Genomic DNA, 22,253 nt, shown 5'->3' with positions numbered 1-22,253 from the left:
AAATGAAAATGCGGTCATTGTTTACTCACCCCTGTGTTGTTATAACCGTATATTACTTTCTTTTTCTTAACACAATGGAAGAAATTGTGAGAAAATGTTGTGCTCCGTGATGTCATACAATGGCAGTTTATGGTGAACACCTCTTCAAGATTCAAAAGAATGCAAAAGTATAATTCAGAAGTCTAATAAATGATTCCATGAGACTCTATTGTTATGAAAGCATACAATAAAAATCAAATTTATTTTTTAGTGAAAATGTTCACTGGCCTTTGATCTTCTTTGCGCATTCATGATAGGGCACGAGAGCTGCACACAAACCAGAACACAACTAAAAATGTCTGAAGACTTTGTAGTCAAAGAATTGATGAATTTCTATGCCCAGCCTGACGGCAAACAACACACGATAAAAGGAAAGTTTTTGCCCTAAAAAAGTTTTTGTCCTAACCACCAGTGATGAGTGATGGAACATTCTATCAATAGCTTGTTTTCTATTTTCAACATTGTGTAGGTATGTCTGTCCACTGTTAAGTGGCCCAAAAACGTAAAAAAATAATAAGGCTGGGCATAGAAATGCATCAATTCTTCAACTAAAAACTCTTCAGACATGTTTAGGAAGTTCTGTTCTCTGGTTTTGTGTGTAGCTGTGTTGTCTCTATCGCTGTGGAGGACCTGTTTGTAGATAAACAATTTTTTTTGCTTGAATGCCCAATGTCGCATGGGGGCTGCGTGAACTGTTGCTCTTGTGCCCCATTATGAACTTGTACAGAAGCTCAACGGTCATTTAATGTTTTCACTAATTAATACCTTCGATTTCGATTTGTTTCTCACCAAACCTTATTGTATGCTTTCATAACAATTATGAGTCTCATGGAATAATTAGACTTCTGAATTATACTTTTGCATACTTTTGAAGCGGTAGTCGCTATATACTGCCATTTTATGACATCACGGAGCTAAAATTTTCGCAATTTCACCCTTTGTGTTACGAAAAAGAAAGAAAGTCATATAGGGTGATAACACGGGTGAGTAAACAATAACTGAATTACATTTTTTATGTGAACTATCCCTTTAATTGTAAATTGATATAATAATCTCTTTAAAACTGCATCATCTCAGTCTCAATGCACAAGTTATATGTATCAAAAACAATCTGAGCTGTCTGTATATGTGTCCTCAACAAATCCTCAGAAAGAGAGAGAGATTTGATTTCACTTACCATTTTTTATTGTCATTGTGTCATCATGAGCCTGATTGCTAGTGCCCTAGCCCTGAACCACAACTTCATAAAACACTTCCAGAGAAATTAGGGATGGAGAGAAGGAGAGAAAAAAAAACTGAAAAAAAGAAAAAGAGCTTTCATCAGGAGCCAGAATCCTGAGGCAAAGAGAGGTCTCACCCTGTGGTCTGTGTTTATATTCTCTCAAAAACACACAGAGCCAAGGGCCTGTCATACTAAAGGAAAAAGGTCATGCTTTCTTAAACAGCTGTGTAGAGTCACTACATGGACCAGAGCACAGCAATCAGACTGAAGACAAAGTCTGGACAGAAATGGTGGCATTTAAAACACATTAACCAGCTCACTTTATGTTAGAGTAGATATGAGTACATTGGCCCCAAAAAGTATTTGAACACAGTCCACACTTAAAAATGTATGTGTCAGGAATTCAAGCCACACAAGTTGTCATTTGTGAAACCAATCAAGAGAGCGTTTACTGAGATTCGCAGGGTCATCACAGAGAGGTCAATATACAGATGATATCACAAACTGAAGGAGGATTCACAAGGTTAAATGTCCACAGAACTTTAGAACTTTAGTTTCAGGCGAAGTTGCAGGGTTAACAATAAACAGACAACGAAGATCTATGGTAAATACAGACTAGGTAAAACATCACTGTGTTAGAGCAGCACGGTTAAACTAGAGTCCTTTGTGTGAGTCTTGACAAGGGGTGAAGTGAAGGTGAGTTATTTGAGTTATAGTGCAGGTGTGGCGAATTAGAAATCAGGTGAAGTGGAGCGGAACACTGAAGGAGGTGGAGAGCCCGAGGGAGGCTTGACAGTATGACTGTATAAAAGCAAGCAGCATTTATTTTAAAGAAACTGTTTTTAAAATGAAATATTTCACAAAATGAAGACAAATGTTAGTGGAACATGTTCACTGTGGTTACTCGGAGTTCTTACATCCACTAAAAATCACCTTGAGACTAGTTAGTTCTGAGAAAAGTTCTAGAAACGTTTGTTTGCAGATGCCATTTTATTTATTTGTATCTAATGCAGTGACATTTATACATTGGTAAGTGTGACTTAAGTGTCCAAATTGTTGGAGCAACAGAATAATAGTTAATTTTAAGGAAATTATTTGAATTGCTCAATCAGAATTCATTTTTGCTAACATTGCAAAATATCTGCTTTGTTAAACTGTCCTTTGCACATATTGAATAGACCGGTTGTGAAAGAGTCAACTGTTGTGGTAGCTTTAGTGTTACAGGATGTGTAAACAAACCGTTCATTTGTGGGTGCTCATGTGCATGCTATCATGCTAGAGTGTGTGTGTGTGCATGGCTTGTACAGTATATTGTGGAACATGAAACCCTACTGGTAGAATTTTTCATTCAGCTGTTAATAAACAGCAGATGGAATCAAGACAGGTGTTAATGGAATTCAAATCTGTCATTATCAGGCCCACAGAAAGCTTCACAGATTTTTGCAAAATTTAAATGCCCATCGTTCACAAAGTTCTACACATCTCCACCCCCTGTGTGTTTGTTCATTTAGTATTTTGGGTCATTTGATTATCATTAGCTATCAATAAGTGCATAGACATCTCTGCTCCATTTAACACATTTTAACATGTTTAAGGTGCGGTTACACTAGGCTTCAGGCTCCAGGCATTCACTTCCAGTTATACATATTCAAACACTTGAAACATGAATCGCAAGTTTATGTGAAGATGAGTTCGAGTTTGCTGAACTCTGAACTCCAAATCTGGCTAGCCAGAGCACGTTTGACCAAGATCTACAGTAATTGTCACACACTGGCCTCTTGGCTCAATACAAATAATACATATTTCAAATCTGCATGGTTTGCAGTGTTGAATGAATCTGGAGTAAATGGTATGTTTTAACATTTTGAATATAATAATATTATTTATTTGTAATGTATTGAAAACAGAAGCCCTACAGTGTGAGATTATATCCTTTGCTGCAGGGTCTGAAGTTATTTTGCATGCTCAAAGTTTAGTGTGACCACTGCTTTAAAACCATTACGCAGAATTTTAATTAAAATATGTCCAGAAATGCTAAAAAAATAAATACAGTAAATAATAAATAATACATCCACAAAAATCCACAGATTCTGGCTGGATCTGGTCAAGAGTATACTGATTGTCAAAATTACTCCTAATACACAAAAAATATATATTAAAGCAATATCACACAAGCAAGAGTGCTGTATGTTAATCTATCATGCTGAAAGATGGACAATACAGCACGATTGTGAGTTTGATATTGCTTTCATTCAACCTTTTACCAGGACTTTACCCCCCCAAAAATTGTGTGTGGAACTACTTTCTTACACCACAGATTCAGGATCTGCCTTTGCTAGTTAGAAAGATGCACCAAACCTCCGTTACTAATTTGAAAACTTCACTTTAGAACTAGTAGCGAAAGCATGGGCTGTTTCTAACAAGTTAATAGAGAAATACAAGTTAATAGTGTGTGTGTGTGTGTGTGAGAGAGAGTATGTTGTGTGTGTGTGTGTGTGTGTGTGTGTGTGTGTGTGTGTGTAGAGAGAGAGAGAGAGAGAGAGAGAGAGAGGCCTGACCTCTGTCAATAGCAAGCCATTTTCAACCACAGAACTGCCGCTTGCTGGATGTTTTTGTTTTTCGCACCATTCTGAGTAAACTGTAGAGACTGTTGTGTGTGAAAATCCTGGAGATCAGCAGCTAGAGAAATACTCAAACCAGCCTTGCACCAACAGTCATGCCACAGTCCAAATCACTGAGATCACATTTTTTTCCCCATTGTGATGGTTGATGTGAACATTAAGTGAAGATCCTGAACCATATCTACATGGTTTTATATATTACACTGGTGTCACACAATTGGCTGATTAGATAATCATGAATAAGTAGATGTAGAGGAGTACCTAATCTATCTACCTGTCTGTCTGTCTGTCTCTCTGTCTGTCTATCCAGTGTGTATATATATATATATATATATATATAAATACATGCAGTGTATGTATTTATAAAATATGGGTTAGGGTTCGGGTAATAAATGTAAACAAAAATATTAATAAATTCTCTGTGCAAAATATTACATCGTCAACAAACATCTACAAACATTTCTTGACTATCATTATCTGCATGTTATCAGAAGCAATGTATTGGTAAACCAGTCTCTTTCTACCATGCTGAAAAGACTAGCATATCTGGTCATCAGCATGTTGTGTTTTGGGTGTTGCTGTCCAGCATTAGATTCCGGTGTTTCCAGTTTACCTGACTAATAGTAGCATTTTGTTTGTGAACAAATCTTCTGAGTGAACAAATCATTCTCGACTGTGTTTTAACGAATCAGTTGAATCAATGATTAAGTGACTTTTTAAAAACACAATAGACGTTTATTTGTCGCCACCTGCTGGTGTAAATATCCTCAGGAATATTTAATGAATGAAACAGTGAACGAATCTGAATGAATGTATTGGTGAACAGATTCAAAAGACGACTCGTCAGTGGGAAAAATCTACATCCCCACCACTATTGATTAACCAGACAGTCCTTGGTTAACCCAGTTTACCAATAAGATCATGCTGGTCTTTGCTCGTCTTTTCAGCAGGGTATTCATACATAAGTCTTTGTATGAAATTAAATCTGGTGTGATACTTCTAGCTCTGACGTAAATTTAAGACACTTTCAATGTGTCATATCATTGAGGTTAAAGACTGTATAATAGGAGTCTCTTTACATATTGTAGTTCTGTAATTCTTTAAACTGTTAAGAAAAACGGTAACACGAAACAGATTGTCGTGCTTTTGAGAACAATTCACACATCTTTCTGGCTTACTTGGCCATTTTTAAACTTAGCCTGGTTTATAACATGCAATCTAAACTCATTTGAACTCTCACATGTTTTCACATAATAGATCCATTCCACCCTCAGAGCAACTCCAGTCCCAGGATTTTCACCAAAGCTGCAATGTGGTAGTGCAGGTCTTAAAGCGTGCACCCTGGTTAGTATTTGAATTATGCCATTGACGTCAGCAGAGCTGTAAAGCTGACTGGCGTCCCATCCCTAAAGTAATTTCTGGCCAACAGCTCTCTATGGTGCATTGTGGAGGCTGTCAAACAGGCAAGAGATGAGTTGCAGACGTGAAAGAGGGTGAGAGAGAGAGAGAGAGAGAGAGAGAGAGAGAGAGAGAGAATGAAAGAAATTGAAAGAGAGAGAGAGAGAGAGAATGAGAGAGGGAGTGGAAAGACTTGTTTACCAGAGTTGCAGCATAGATGTAGGCTGAGATAAAACCACTTTTGTAAACTGTAAAAGACCCCAAAGTAAGTGTTTTGTAGGAGCAACAAATGTCAAATAACCTACACAAGACCCTTAAAAGAATAGAAAATTTAAATTCTTCTGTCATTTAGCCTACTCACCTTCATGTTGTTCCACACTTGTATGCTTTATTATTATTAATCTTAATGCAGCTCTTTTCCATACAACAAACATTCATAGTGACCACAGCTGTCAAGCTTATAAAAGGATCAAAAAAGTTAACACCATAAACAATAAAACACATTTAAAGATACAAAAAATGTATAAACCCAAAATGTAGGTCATTATTTTCAATGCAAAGATCTTAGTAGCAATATTTGACTATAATCATCATAGAAGCACCAATTTAAAGATGTGTCTCAGTACTATTTTATGGGCATCAACTGTTTAAGTACTCTTTCAATTAATAGAGGATACTGACACTTTGTTTTAACTTAGTTGGAGGGCTCTCTTACGGTTCAAGCCTTTTGTTTGGACAGCATGCAATCATGGCCGTCATATTTGGCAGCCATCCCATTGCTGCTGAGTGCAGGTGACCCCAGTATAACAGCTAGCGTTGATTCATGGAGCTATTTGTCATTCTATTCCTCCTGCACACGTGCTAAGCCCAGACAAACAAAAATAAGAATGGATGGTGAGAGCCAATGAGCCATGTCAGAGGACAAACATGTGCTCGGCCTCTAGAGCATGATTCAATGAGCTAAATTCCACCAATTCATCAGCTTCAACAAATAACCTCCACGCTGGGTTCATTTTGGACAAATGTGGGCTAGACATATGAGAAAGTACCACTCCATTAAGAATAAATAAAAAATAACACTGAAAAAAAACATTAAATCAGTAAACTATATCAGTATCTATCCAGGCCATATAGTATTTCTATCCAAATATAGTGCATTTGGAGCAAGTGTATTCAGTTCCTTGTTATTCAGACCTATTGTAATGAAAATGGATAGAACGGTAGAAAGCACACCTGAGGTGAATAAGGTTTAATTGATGCACCAGGGTCTCAAACCCTTCCATTTTTTTTTTTTTTTTGCATATTTTTTGCCACACCACGTCAGTACTCTGATGGTTCGCAATGACTATTAGGTAAATTTCCCTCTCCACTTTCTATGAAACGATGTTTTACTTTGGAGTTTGGCATTTGGCCCTTTCAACTGAATATGCGGATTGAAATCTTACTTAAAATAGCTGAAAACTGTCTGAAGTCCACTTTGCAGGCCACTATCGGTCGATCGGAACGTACCATATGACTAGGTTGTTGTGTGCCCTTGCCACACTAGGCCATTGCTATGGAGTTGCTATGGTCTTCTGGTTGGGTTTTAGAGCATTGCTATGCAGTTTCTAGTATGTTGTGTGCTATTGCTAGGTGGCTGACAGTTACTCAAAAAGTAATCCACTACAAATGGCCAATTACTTATCTTAAATTTTAATCATATTTCTGACTTTACTGATTACTTGTAATCAGATTACTTGTTAGTTTACAGATTTAAAAGTAATCAGATTATTAATTACCTTAAAGTAACTTTCTAAAAACACCTTTTCTAAAAAATGTTTTTTTCCACTAAACGTATTCAAAATCATGTCTATATTTCCTCCTTGTTCATTGTCACACACAAGTCATAAATAATACTATTTTAGAAATTTGTAACCCAATCTTCTTAATAGTAATTAATGTAATTTAATGTTAGTACCTGTGATTTGATTGCAATCATTTAAAATGTAATGTGTTACACTTTATACACTAAAAAGTTATTTAAGTACAGTAATTAGATTACACCCAACACTGGTGGCTGCATACTTGCACAAGTCCACCCCAAAGTTTTATGATATTCTGGTCCCTAAAAATGGCACAGGTGGGCTTTTTTTGGCCATTTTATTTATATACAGAAAGTGAAAATTCAGGAACTAAGTTCACTAGGTGATTTCAAATATGTTGAGCTTCAAAATCTGAAAATAACTATTTGTTTATAAATAAGATTAGATGTTAGGAAGGTCTTTGTCCATTATTGACCTATAATTGAAAGCCTGACTTCACAAGAGTTCCTACTATTCCAAGCAGTCATTAGAAATCAAACATAACAGAATACAAGTCGTTTCAATAAGCTGAAGGCCTTCCAATAAGTCACATGTTTTAAAGTAACAATCTGTTGGCTTTCAGTGGGTCCTTTTGATGGGGTATTTTACCAGCATCAGCCTGGCCACTCTGAAATGACGTATAATGGGCAGTGACATTGAAATGCATGTGAATCTTTATAGGTAGATTCGTGGAAACCTGGCCCATACATCAGCGGTGCAACCGGGGACGCAAGCAGACAGAGAGGGGCAGTGTACGGTGGTAAACAGGTGAGGGGCTGGTGGAACGTCCAACCACCCTCACAGAGGTTGTTTTGTGGGGACAGAAAGGATGCTGGGTAAATCTACACTATGGTCTTTTGTAAAGAGAGCCTAACGGTGGGCAGCTCAAACAGACACTGAGAGCTATATGTGCTCTGGAAGGGTTTGACTTCTCAAAGGTCTCAACGTTCACTTACTAGTGAAGTACGTCATTGTGCGGGGTTGTGCGCCAAGGAAAATTGTGCAACATCTTATGACATTGACTTTAGTTTAATTATCTACAATCGTCTTGATTGTGTCATTGTATGAACAACAGGTTTTAACTGAACTGTATGTTCAATGTGAGAGTGCTTAAATTCTATACATGTATTATAATAATTTTAAAATGCAGTTTTTGCTGTTACTGACACATATTAGGGCTGTTAATATAAATGTGTGAAAACTAATGTTTGACAAACTAAATATGTTTAACATGGCTTTAACTTTTTACACATTTACCTAAATTGACATTGTATCTGTTTCATTCTGTTCTGTGTGAATTCTAAAAATGGAGTGGAATTTTGATAGCGAATTTGAACTGTGTTTAAGTACAGTAACACATTGTGGAGCGGGACGTTGTCAGGTGTCTGTCACTGGTAAGAGAGAAAGCACTTAGGGCCATCACCTGGTGATTAATGATGCGTAACACCTGTGTCTCATTAGAGACAGAGATGGGCTTAAAAAAGGCCACCAAGAACATCAGTCAGTCAGAGAAAGTGCTAGTCACACAGACCTGACATTACGTGAAGCTAAGCACTGCAAAGCTGTTAAATTAAAATATTTATTCATTTATGTTGTCTCTTATGACTAGAGCTAAAGTAGATAACTTGTTGTGAAGCTGAAGAAGAAATGCCCTGCTGTGAAGCTGAAAAGCCAATGACTGTTTTCTAGATGGGGAAAAAACTTTTTCATACGGACATGTCCGTAAAAAATCTCTCTCTCCCGCACGGTCCCCTGCAGTCAGCCTTTAACCCTCACAGAGGCATAATTAGCCTAATACGGTACCGGGTGCGTAGGATCACGACCCGGCCCCGCCCTCCGCCCTGCCACAAGGGGGAACCTCCTCAACCACCACAAGTGTGCAGCATCCTCCTGGATGATGCGACGGCAGCCATATTGCACCAGAATGCCCACCACACACTAGCTATTGTTGGAGAGGAGAGTAGAGTGATGTAGCCAATTCAGGGATGGAGATTATTAGGAGGCCATGATAGATAGGGGCCAATGGCAGGAATTTGGCCAGGACACCAGAGTTATACCCCTACTCTTTACGAGAAGTGCCCTGGGATTTTTAATGACCACAGAGAGTCAGGACCTCGGTTTAATGTCTCATCTGAAAGACGGTGCTTTTTTACAGTATAGTGGCCCCTTCACTGTACTGGGGCATTAGGACCCACACAGATTGCAGGGTGAGCACCCCCCTGCTGGCCTCCTAATACCACACCAAAATTGCATTGATAAAGTGTGGGGGAAAGTTGTTGTATTATTAAATTATTAAGATTTGCTTTGAGTTCCATATTTGCATTTCAGTGCAGATTGATGCAGCTTGACAAATATAGAATCTGTTGTTTTTTGTGCAAGTGATTTGAGTAAAGAGCACTCTTATGTGAGTGTTTGGTGTGCACACAAACTGCCAAACCTAATAATTATACAGAGTCAATAATCAATCCTACAAAGGAACTGGATGTGTTAAAATGTTAACTATGAAAATATGACATTTAAGTGTACAGGGAAAAGGTGGTGGTTTTGCCATACTTTTCAGATCATTTCCTTCCTTAAGTTTGAAACTGAATCTACAGTATGTGGAGAGATGTCTAGATAATCATGTTTCTGTTGTCACCCCAGTTTCCTCCAATAGCTTTAATGGTAGGGCATCTTTGGGAGTTTTCAAGATTCTGTCTACATGTACTGGAACTATTGCACTTTACTGTCCTTAATGCAGATATCATGTTGACAACACTAAAAACTGTATATGAATCAGACAGGAGAGATCACATTCAAGAGACAATTTACATATCAGAGATATACTCTCCTCTTACACTTCAGAATAAATTTATTTTTAGTATTATTATTTTCCTTCTTTTTTTCATTTTCATTATTTGTCTTAAGGGGCAATGTACAGTCAGCTGGTCATGATTACCAAAGAAACCACGTGAACACATCTTGTGTCGCCCTGAAGGATTTTTTTTTTTAATTACTGGCAAGCAGATTTTTTCCCCAACTAATTAACAAATAAATAAATTTATTTATGATATTATAAATGTATATTGGTTTAACCTCTTAACTGGCAGACCCACTTGAGGGACGGATTGGACATCGCTATTAGGGTTAACGCTGAACTATAAATGATTAATCATGGTAACCATTTTGCGACTTATTTTCTCATCAGTTCACTGTTTTAATTAGCAATTATGCTTTAAAAATGTACAAAGAGGTAGAAAAGATTTTTCACTGTTCTAACAATAAATAAGTTCCATTGAACATGGATTGGATCTGTTGAACACATGACAGGCCAAACTGTCATAAAGCCAAAGTTAGCTGCATTTTAGATCATCATGTAACCTATAGGTAAGTGCTGTTTTCACAACTGTCACATCTGTAATGCTGGTTTTTCCTCATTAAAGTGAGAACGAGAAAGAAAAACATTTTTATATTACATGTTCTGAGGAGTGCCAACCCTTCTACATTGTGGTTTTGAAGTGTGTTACTAATTAATTATAAATAAACCATAGTTTTTTTCAGATCTGCGTTTTCATGCTTTTAACCAATATGCTGATGTAATTTAGTCAATAATTGGCCAATAAATATTAGCGGACGATACATCGGTGCATCCTTAAATAATATGTTAGCTATGAAATTACTCTTATTGCAAGACTAAAGGAGTCGGTCATTTTATATGAAAAACTTCAGAAATGTAATTTCCATCACCGTCATTTCCAACGCAGAATTATATTTCACACCATACAGAATTTAAAAGGTGTGTGTGTGTGTGTGTGTGTGTGGGGAAATCTGAAAATCAAATGACAAAATGAGATAAATCTCCTGTGATGCTTGTACATACTCTGTTGGTAGACATTACATTGTTAGAAGACATATTTTAAAAAAATCTATTGAGAGTTAGGCTATTTTCTTTATATCCACCGTGCTAAAAGTGCCCGAAGTTGAAGCAACACACATTATTGATGTCATGTTTAGTTTCTGTTTCAGATAATCTCTGAAAGTCCTTTAAATCCTCAGGTATTACCATAACTCATAACGATCCTGGACGTGATTTATGGCATCACTAGCTCACAGTGGCACATGCTTGGCTTCATTTAAGCCCATGGTAGAAATCGCCCACTCGTTGTTCTGTCTTAAACTCCTGTGGCAATGACATATTGATGGTGTTATTCGTGTGTATCCATGCCAGACTTCAGATCTACACACGGCTTAAATGTGCCCCATATGTGAAACATCTTGAGCACAGGAGACTTTTATAAAATGACCTTATTCATCAGGAGTAATGCACTGTATATCCCTCCCAGATGTCAGTAGGGTTAATGAAAACTCTTTGCTTGGTTTTATAACAGCCACACACATGTTATCCTGTGGTCTTTGTTAGATGTGGTCACTTTATTCATAGGTGCTCACTGGAACTCCAGCGATTAAGTCATCAATTAAACTCTAGGAGTCAGAGTCATTGAAGCGTTTGCCTCATTTTATATAATGCATAATTGCATGTTGCTAACATCATGAAGGTTGTGTGTTCGATTCCCCAGGGGTGTGTTAAAGAGATCTGTGAACTGAGTTTGAACAGGAAGTCAGATCAACAGGTCAGTGCAACTTTTGCCAAGGTCACACTGCCAAAAGGCAGGGAATTATCTTGTTTATTTAGACAACGTTTCATTCTTTATTCATGCAATGTTTTGCAACCCAACCTTTGTGAATCCTAGCTGCATCAGCCTGGGGGTGAGACTCCAGCTTGTGTGTCGCACGGAAATCTGCTCCACGGTTTAGCAGTGTCTCACCCTCAGAGGAAGTGATTTACTTTGCTTGGCTCCTGTTGAGCTTTGGCTGGATGCTGGCCAATGAGGGGAGTACAGTTTGCCTCTCGTGTTGCTCCTGCAGACACAGCATTGGCTTTGATTTTATACCTCCTTCAAAAGCTGTTTCGGGGGGATCAAACAGAGATGGTGGGGAGTTATGTGAGTTGTGGTCATGTTGATGCTGGTACCACCTTGGAAAAGTGTGTGTTATTCATTCTCCTCCATTTAGGGCCTTTTTACTATTTTCTTGTCAACTCTTTATCTGGGCACTTGTATGTCACTGGTATATTTTAATGATTAGACAAATTAGAAAAAAGCCTACATCCATTTAGTTTTTTGACATTATTACATTATCTTCATCACAGTTAAGCACATCTTCATTATCATAATGAGAAAGGTTTTTTTTTTCATTGCTGTATTCAAATATTTGTTGGAGAGATTTTATTTAATGCTGATTTAAATTTTTAAATATCATCATAGTAAAGTATTTTATTATTTAAATCTTTATAAAAAAAAATATTTTGTGTTTATAATAGCTCTTGTCTTACGCACTTACCTATAACTTTTCAGGTATGTGAGATTAATTGATTTATTGTATGTACTACGGTTCAAAATTTGTGTATTACTGTAGAGAATCTATTGAGAATCACCATGGAGAATAATGGGAATTACACAAAAACAAAAAAAATTTATGGACCCATTATAATAATGAGAATTTGGTGTAAAAATACGCTTAAAATAATCATAATCTTAGTTACTTTAATCGAATTACTAAATGCTAAAAAATAGTGGTTTAACACATATACACACACTAGGGCAGTTGATTAAACGTGTTAATTTAGTGCGATTAATTATATAAAAAATAACATTAAAAAAAAAATTATGCAATTGATCATACCCACTGAAGTTTAAATTCTGTAATAAAAGTACGGATTTTCCTACCATACGAGCAATTCAAGCTTGAAGTATATCTGTTTTTACGAGCCGTGTCAATAGGTGGCAGCACTTCTCAACAAACTTCACAAGCAGCACATCAACAGAATGAGAACCTCTCACTGAGTAAACAAAACTGAATTTTCTGATTTTTCCATGTCCAATTCCCAGGGTTGAGAGGGATTACAGAATAAATGCTGTAAAATGTAGTTTGTAACGTATTTTTGTAACGTTAGATTACTCAATGTCAGTAATGTATTCTAAATACTTTGATTACTTCTTCAGTACTGGTAGATTTTTTTAATTTGTTTTGACTATAAAACTCTACCAAAATACACGTTAAAATACATTCTCTGAAAAATCATATGCTGTGCTGTTTCTAAAACAAAATCAATCAAACTGATCTTGTTTTAAGGATTTTCAGATATTATTACAGGAAAACAATACAAAAATTATTATCAAGAATATGATTTTTGCCCTAATATCAAAGGTCTTACTAGAATTAAATTCTTGATAAAAAATATGATGGTGTCTGGTAACATGTGCATTTAAAATGGCTAGAAATAGCATTTTAGCTTAGCATAAAGCTAACAATTTACACAAGTTTTGTTTCTATTTCTTCTGCTCCAAACTTACTTGAAACTGACTTCTCTGTCTGCTCGTATGAATGTAACACATCATAAGAAAGTGTTTCACTGCTGTTCAAATGCACTTTGGATCACATCATTTATATGTATAAATGTTTTCCAACTGAAAGGACTAAATATTAAATGAAAGAAATGACACTAAAATGCAAAGTAATCTCTTCAGTAATAAAAATAATTTTTGAATGTAACTGTATTCTAATTACCAATTATTTAAATTGTAACTGTAGTGGAATAATTTATTTAAATTTAGTATTTTAAATACATATTCCCATTATATGTATTTCGTTACACCCCAACCCTGCCAATTCCCAATGTGCTCTAAGTCCTCGTGGTGGCGTAGTGACTCGCCTCAATCCGGGTGGCGGATGACGAATCTATGTTGCCTCCACGTCTGAGACGTCAATCCGCGCATCTTATCACATAGCTTGTTGAGTGTGTTACCATGGAGACATAGCATGTGTGGAGGCCCAACCAAGAGCGAGAGCCACATTATAGCGACCACGAGGAGGTTAAACCACTGTGACTCTACCCACCCTAGCAACTGGGCCAATTGGTTGCTTAGGATGCCTGACTGGATTCACTCAGTTCGCCCTGGATTCAAACTTGCGACTCCAGGTGTGATAGACAGCGTCTTTACTCACTGAGCTACCCAGGCTCCCCATCATGTGTTATAAACTATTTTATAACACAGTATATATAATTTATTTATAATTTAAATATAACTATTTATAATTAGTTAATCAGAAACACCTGCACCGGCGTTTCCAATCAATCACTCAGACCATTAGCTCTTGTGAAGGACAACAAAACAGAGACAGAAACCAAAACCAAAACAAAGCATGCAGAGAGGGCATCACAAAAAGAAAATTAATAAGTAATGTAATTACTTTTATGATGATGTAATAATGAAAGTAATCAGGTTATAATTTAAAGAAGTAATTAGTAATCTGTAATAGATTACTTTTTTGACTAACTTACCCAACACTGATCAAAATTATTTTTAATGGTACATAAGGTAGGCCTCATTTTCTTTATGCAAACTAGAGATTATTATTTCTTTCTTTTGTTGTTGGAGGGAAATGTGGCCTGGACATGTTTTTGTGGAATTCACCCATCAAGGTAATTTACTAACTGAGCATGAGTCATTTTCATTATTCTCTCCTCATTTTGCCTTCAATTAAATACATTTTCTGTCATTTTTTACCAAAACATACAATGTAAGGTTCAGTTTTCAATATAATGTTACATATGACAAGACTTTGTATACAGAGAAGGAATGAGTTTTAGAGTCCCTCCCACCAAGCTCCCCTGGGTCTGAGACACATCAGCACGAGGCAGTGTTAGTTGAGAGAGAGAGAGAGAGAGAGAGAGAGTAATTGACTGGCAGAATACAAAGACAGACTGCCAGACAGACTACACAGTAGGTGAGTTTGAGTCAGAGCCAATGACACAATGGAAATATTGTGGAGGGAGCAGTAAACCATCAGTGTAGAATGGATACATCAGCAGCAGTCACTTCACCATGAAAGATCACTGCTCCCCTATCTGCACTGCACCCGCAAATGGACCACCGTTTCTGGCCATGCAGCTGAGGCTGGACCCTGAATTCATGTCCGTGTGTCTGTTTCCAGATGAATCCTATCAGAAGCTGGCCGTGGAGACCATGGAGGAGCTTGACTGGTGCCTGGACCAGTTAGAGACCATCCAAACGTACCGCTCCGTCAGTGACATGGCCTCCAATAAGGTGAGACTTCAGTCCATCCACTCCCTCTTTACCTGAGTATTACTATTCATGTAGAGCCATTTGGAGTATTCATGCCAAATGGCTCTAACACTAATGCAAAAACACCACATCCGTCTTCCTGCATGTTTGCACAGAAATGCAAGATGAAGCTTTCAATGCATATTTGATTTTAATACAAATATTCTGGTTTATTGTGGCATTTTATGTTTGTTAACATTTGTCTGCATCATTTAAAAAGATTTATAAGTAAAACGTAAAGTAAAAAGTTTTGTTGGTATATAAATGAGATACAATAAGGAGGTTTTGACACCCTCTTGTGGCATTCAGCAAACACTACTCAAGTAACTTTTGTAATTGTAATATGTTTCTGTAAATGGATTTGATAAACATGCATTCAAACATGCATCGATTGACTTTTTGCAATCAACATATACAATATGAGCTGCATGCATAATACTTTTAAAAGTATTAGCAAAATGATGGGTACAATAGTTTTAGAAGGATTATATTGTATCAAGTTAAACTGCAGGACATGTAGACTTTCCAAAAGTTTTTCATGTCATGCCAGTCTTATTCAAGGTCAATTTAGCTCTGGATCCACTTTAGTTTTGTATCCTTGATTTTTAATGTCTGAGAATGAATATGGCTTGATTACAGTTTGAGGTTGTTCTTGATTGTTGAACAGTGTAGTTGCATCTGTGAGGTTAGTACTGGCAACATCATCAATGATGAGTTGTTGATGTGGGATCTAGAGAAATTGCCACAATAGAGTTATACTGTCATCAGTAAGCACACAGACTTAATTTTCCTTCTTGATTATGGCCCAGAGGAATAACAAAGTGAACACTTAGTCATATACTGTCAATTAAATATCTTAGTTTAAAGTACTGAAGGAAGTACTTTGTTGTCTGTCTTGGCAAAAGGCCAACAGCCCTGCCAGCAAGTCTTTTATCTTATCTTTAGCACATACTGTAAATGATGCGCTTTATCTGTGAGTGGTTGTGAATTCAGTGGATTTACTGGAATAAGTGTAAGAAAACGTTTTAATCAGTTTTTGTGAATTTGTCTTGAGCTATTTATATTACCCACCAATTATTACGCATGAATAAGTAGTGTTTGCACCTCATTGTTTAAATATAGATACATTTTACACTAGTTATATAATGGATCCTTTACACCTACTAACATGTAATCCTTAAAACAATGAACACTTATTGCTTTCAGTGAAAAACAAAATGATTAAAGTAGTTTTCTTTCACTTAGCCATTATTTGAGAAGCACTTGCACTGCATTGGCACTGGCCTGATTCAGATAATATAAACATCAAAGACAAGGCATAACTGTCTGTAAAGTTGCTTTGAAACGACATGTAAAAGTGCTAAATAAACATTATTTGAGTTGAATAGTGTAGTCTGATTCCCAAACAAATGACTTATCAAGCTCTTTTTAGTTCATTAACAACATACAGCGTGGCCAGTGTTGTCCTCTTCCTGAACGAATAACTCTTATGAGCTGACTCTTCTAAGTTCATTAAAAAGATTTATGAATCAGTGGTAGCAGTGACTGATTTAATCTGACTGAATTAATTGACTCACTTGAAAGAAACAGTTACTCTGTTAGGTTTACTTAAGGCTAGTGAGACATAAATCTGTTACTGACTGGTTGTTGATATGACAACATGTATCAATAATTGTTTTGTTGCAAGAAATGAAAAATCTGAAGAACTTTCAAATCCATTTGTAGTTTGACAAAGCTTTAGTTTTCTTGTCATGACTTTGAAGTTCTTTGATTAGTGATTTAGTCAGTTCCACCCATGCATGTGCAGTCAGAACATGAGCATGTGTTGTGGTCTCATTGTGTCAATACCTGAGGCTGTAAAGAGTGAGAGGAAGGGACTGTGAGTAGTGAAGGAGGAGCACACGTCTGCTGTGAGGTGAATCAGTCATGACTTTGTCTAACATATTTCCTGACACACGTCAAAGTGAGATCTCAGGCACTGTCTTGCCATTTGCTCGCCCATAGTGTACGAAACACCGCCACTGCAACAATGGGTTTGTGCTACTCTGAGAAAAGGAGAAAGTTTGCCATGTTAAAAGGCTGGAGAGAGGTGAGTTAGAGCAAGTACTTTTATTTTATTGTAGGGTCGTGATTTAGTTCTGGCTATGCTGAAGGGTTAAAATTATAGCAACTGTAACTTGCTTTCATGGGAGGCTACCGTTTGTTAACCGACTAGAGTACAATGTTGTCTTGTTGAAGGTATTAGCTGTCACTTATAGCTTTTTTGAAGAAAAAGAAGAAGAAGAAGAAGAAGAAGGAGAAGAATCACATGGAATGTATTGAAATTAGTTTAATCTTACTGTATATTGTTTCATCTTAAATAGGGATATAATCAGCAGTGGGGTTTGTGGTTTCTTAACTACAACTAAATATATGAGCTTGAATTTGTTTGTTTTCTTTTTCCATTGCTGGAAGTTTGAACATGTGCAAAGATAAAACAGGGAATAACACAGAAGAATGCTGACTTTCTCAAATTTATGTTGACAAAGTTAATTAATGATTGAAAAACTCAAACTTTGTTTTACTTATATAAATATTTCCTAAAACAAAATATTTATGTCTCAAAAAATGTGTAATATACATTGAAATGATTTTAAATTGAACCAGTTAGTTATTTATCATTTATAAAAAGATTTCGTAACTGAACATTTAGACATGTTGACTTCTGTTCACCAGTGTCTAGTTCTACTACAAAATATTATTAGCTGAAGAGCCCCATAATTGGCTACTGCTGCTGAGATAATATGTTCATAACATCCCAGCTGCAATTTCAGAACAGCATATTGTGGGAATACTGATGGCTGGAACAGTGATATCGTTTAGTATTAAACTTGAAGGAAGTGAAGGACTAAGTTAGAATCTTAGAATAGTGTGTCTGTTATGTAGTATAAAGACAGGAGAGAGAGATGAAAGATGGACGGAGTAAAGGAGGGAGTTCAAAGGGAGAATAACCGAGACAGAGAAAAGAGAGAAAATGGAATAAGAGCACGGCAGATGTAGATCTCATGGAATTATACCTGGATCTCTCACGGTGATTGCTGTTTATGCGAATACAGTGATGAGATCAGGAGAGACTGTGGGAGAGATGCTGGAAGCAATGGAGGTTTTTTTTTTTTTTTGTAACTCTACCCAAAATAAGAATAGGAGAGTAAGGTTAAGTCTAATAACTGAAGAGTCCAATATGCCTGAGGTCAACTACCTGCTCTCAGTCTCCTTGGGTTGCATTAAGGTGTGTAAGGAGCATTTAACTGACTCAAAATATTTGTTTTGACATGTACTGTATTAATTAATTTTATAAAATTTACTTAAGGCACTTTGTTTATGTCTTTATGAGGACTGGTCATTTAAAATTGCCCTTATATGAAATATTGCGTATAGTATATGCCTGTGGGATTTTGCATGTAATGGTGGCTGTAAATCATAAGAATTTAACTGCTCAATGCTAAAAGTTCAACAATACTGATTTAACCAAAGCATTTACCAAGAACTTGTTTTGTGATTTAGTTCAAGAGGATGTTGAACCGGGAACTGACACATCTGTCTGAGATGAGTCGCTCTGGAAACCAGGTGTCTGAATTCATCTCCAACACCTTCTTGGGTGAGTCTGAACGTTCTTTTCATGGTCTTCATAAGACGATTGAGGCTCATAAGAAATCTCAAACTTGATATTTGTAGTGCATGTTTTTTTGAAGGTTTTAAGTTAGGGAAAACATGTAATAGGCAGCTCCCATATTTAATTGCAAATAGAATACAGTACAATACAAGACAATTCAATATAGTTTTTATTGCAACACAACTAGGCTTTGCAATAAACATGTGACAGTTACAATTTGCAATGTACAATACAGGACAAATGAAACCATGAAGAACATACATGGGTTGCATTAAGGTGTGTAAGGAGCATTATTTTCAATATAATGTGAAAAAATGCAACACAATACACATTTCAATACAGTACAGAACAAATAATAAATAGATACAGGGAGATTCTCATTATAGGATGGCAGTTTTATCTAATATTTCTCATTGAGAGTGTTCCTATAGAGTAAAACTTGGTTAGAAATCTTTTTTGAGTTTATTTTCAAAATGAGTTATTTCAAAAACAATCCTTATCCAGTAAACATGAACAACTGGAAAGGTCATAGAAAAGCCATAGAAATTAATTTGGAGTAATGTAAGATGCAATTCCTTAAATGTATGTTGTATTACATTTCATTTAAATAATAGTCTTAATGCAGTTAAGAACTAATGCAAACTGACTTGAAATAAATAGGTGAAAGCTATAATTCAGATGGTGATAGAGATAAAAGATTGTGGTTAAGCTTAGTTTAAACAGATATCTAGAGAACGGGGGCTCAATCATAGCTGAACGTCTTGTGGTTGAATGCACCACTGTGTTTCAAACCAGTCTGATCTGGTCTGCATCTGAGCTCTACAATGAAAGAAAGAGAGAGAGAGAAAGGGAAAGGGTGGCTGAAACTGTAATGTGCGTCAGATGCCACAGGGTCAATGTGCTCACCTAACCTTAAGCCCTTCATCCTACACACTAACACTTATAAGCAGGGAGATTTTCAGAAAAACATTCTTAATATGCAGTGTGGTGCTCTGAGCTCGCAGGCAGCTCAATCTCTGTTTATAAGGTAACAATGGATGTTTCGACAGAGAAGAATGGATAGATGTAACCACATCTATCCATTCTTCTCTGTCGAAACATCCATAGACAGTATGGAGAGAGAATGAAATTAACAAACTGTGGGATAAAATGTTATTCAGTAGGTTTAGGGTAAAAGTTAAAGATTGAGAAGTTTAGGGGTGTATTGGGACTGTGATTTTGCCAAATAGGATCTTTTGCTAGTCCGAGAATATCACTCCTGTCAAACAAAAACAGTGCTAACTCTATACTCTAACCCTAACCCCAATCTTTCCCTAAGCCTAGCCCTTACCCTACCATTAAGTAACCCTACAACCAGAAGGAAGTAATAGATTGAGAAGAATGTTGTTCAAGCCCAAACCCTACTACTGTACTAACCCTAAACCTAACACAAAATTCTGATTGATGGGAATGTTGTTCCAGGATAAACAAGTAACATGTCCTTAGCAATATTAATGATTATTACTTTATACATTCATTAGTTCACAAGTTAATGTAATCCTGCCATGAGGGTAGTGGAAACGTGTTTTGCTCGCGTCCCTGACTTGTTGAGTTATTAATTAACAGATGGGAGCATGGATGTAAGCAGCTGTTTATATACACTTACTCTGGCGATGTGATTAGTTAGATTAAATTAACATGCTCCTCCCGAACTTTGTTATGAAACTCCATAAGTTTGCTAATAAGGAGAAAATCACGGACTGTTCCGAAAGATCTCAAAGATTGCTAACCCTGCTGGAAAGACTGGCATGTTTTAGGAGATGCTGGTGTGCTGGTGTCCCCAAGCTGCTTAACAAGCTTAACCAACCAGAAGACTTGGTCAACCAGCTTCACAAAAAAGGTCATGCATGGCTATGCTGGTCCAATAGCTAGACCAGCCCTAGTCAGCATAAACCATCTTGGAAACTTGTGCTGGCATAAACTGGTCCTTTAACCAGAGAATACTTATCTGTCTAATGTTTTAGCAGGAATTCCTTGTAGGTGGCTTTTACAACTAACGGATTGAATTTGATGAATTGAACTCACAGTCTGAAATGTGAATTGTCATGAATTGAGTGTGTGAGTTTTAAATTTAACAGTTACTTTAGCATGAGTAACAGGCCGAAACCTCTTTCACTCTAGATAAACAGAACGAACTGGAGATCCCGTCGCCCACTCCGAAATTGCGGGATAGGAAGAGGAGGCAGCAGCAACAGCTAATGACTCAGATCAGTGGGGTGATTAAGATCACGCATGGTCCTGGTCTTTCCAGCAGCTGCAGTACAGCCCGTTTTGGAGTAAAAACCGATCTTGAGGACTTGCTCTCTAAGGTACAGTCTTAAAAATGATCAACTCAATTAACAGACCATTTGTTGCACAGATTACGTCTGGCACATTTGTTGGGTTTGTACTGTTAATTAATGTATTGTATATATTCTCTTGACCTTCCAGGACCTGGAGGACATCAACAAGTGGGGTCTGAACATCTTCAAAGTTGCAGAGCATTCTCACCATCGGCCGCTGACATGCATCATGTACGCCATCTTTCAGGTAAGGACACAAAACAATAAGCACATCTCACAAACTAAAGCCTGAAAAACTGAAACGGAACAAAGTGCTGGGATATTGTTTTTGAAATGAAACAGAACTAAAGCCTGTGTCTTTCCTGTAGGAGAGAGACTTAATGAAGACATTCAAGATCCCAGTGGACACCTTTGTGACATACATGATGACTCTTGAAGATCACTACCATGCTGACGTTGCCTATCACAACAGTCTCCACGCGGCTGATGTGGCGCAATCCATACACATCCTTCTGTCTACACCTGCACTGGATGTAAGAGGCTATTATAGACACAGTATATATCAGATAAATGTAGATATTAGTGGAGATTTCTAAGGAAAAAATTACTATAACTATTGCTCATACTTACGGTTAGCGATCTGAACCCCTTAGTATTAAACGTTCATGCGTAACACGTCCCGCACTGTTTGTGCTATGGATATGAATGATACCTCAAATTGAGCTATACATTTTTGAAGCGATCATACTTACATGTTTACCTAATAGCAAATAAAACGGGCAAGAATTCCCACAGACATACATTAAAATACAGACCCGAGCCATATCTAGGAACCAGAAAATCATAAAGAGACTTTGGGGGTAGTCTCTTTGACTTGAGCCAGTAAACAACCACCCAAAACACCCTGGCATCCACCATAACACCCTAGCAACAGCATATAAAAACACTAAAAACCTCTCAGAACACCTTAGCAGCTGCATAGCAACACCCTGGC

The 22,253-nt window shown here is 36.9% G+C and overlaps 1 protein-coding gene across 5 annotated transcripts in view; it reads left to right on the top strand.

Annotated features, from left to right (window-relative positions):
* Window positions 1–22,253, top strand: part of LOC127648843 (cAMP-specific 3',5'-cyclic phosphodiesterase 4B-like) — a 92,618-nt gene that overhangs the window by 65,609 nt on the left and 4,756 nt on the right. For 3 of the 5 annotated variants that reach the window (XM_052133621.1, XM_052133623.1, XM_052133622.1), the window contains 5 exons: window positions 15,156–15,268; window positions 18,830–18,923; window positions 21,099–21,286; window positions 21,408–21,506; window positions 21,628–21,792. In XM_052133621.1, coding sequence (XP_051989581.1) covers window positions 15,156–15,268; window positions 18,830–18,923; window positions 21,099–21,286; window positions 21,408–21,506; window positions 21,628–21,792 — 659 coding nt within the window. Of the gene's footprint in view, window positions 1–14,916; window positions 14,949–15,155; window positions 15,269–17,220; window positions 17,376–18,829; window positions 18,924–21,098; window positions 21,287–21,407; window positions 21,507–21,627; window positions 21,793–22,253 lie in introns of those variants that run through there. The other 2 variants (XM_052133624.1, XM_052133625.1) reach the window with 2 other exon arrangements.

This window comes from Xyrauchen texanus, chromosome 9, assembly GCF_025860055.1.
Source record: "Xyrauchen texanus isolate HMW12.3.18 chromosome 9, RBS_HiC_50CHRs, whole genome shotgun sequence".
In the NCBI taxonomy this organism is placed as follows: domain Eukaryota; kingdom Metazoa; phylum Chordata; class Actinopteri; order Cypriniformes; family Catostomidae; genus Xyrauchen; species Xyrauchen texanus.
The sequence above is the reverse complement of the archived record's forward strand: the minus strand, read 5'-3'. Positions and strand labels throughout refer to the sequence as shown.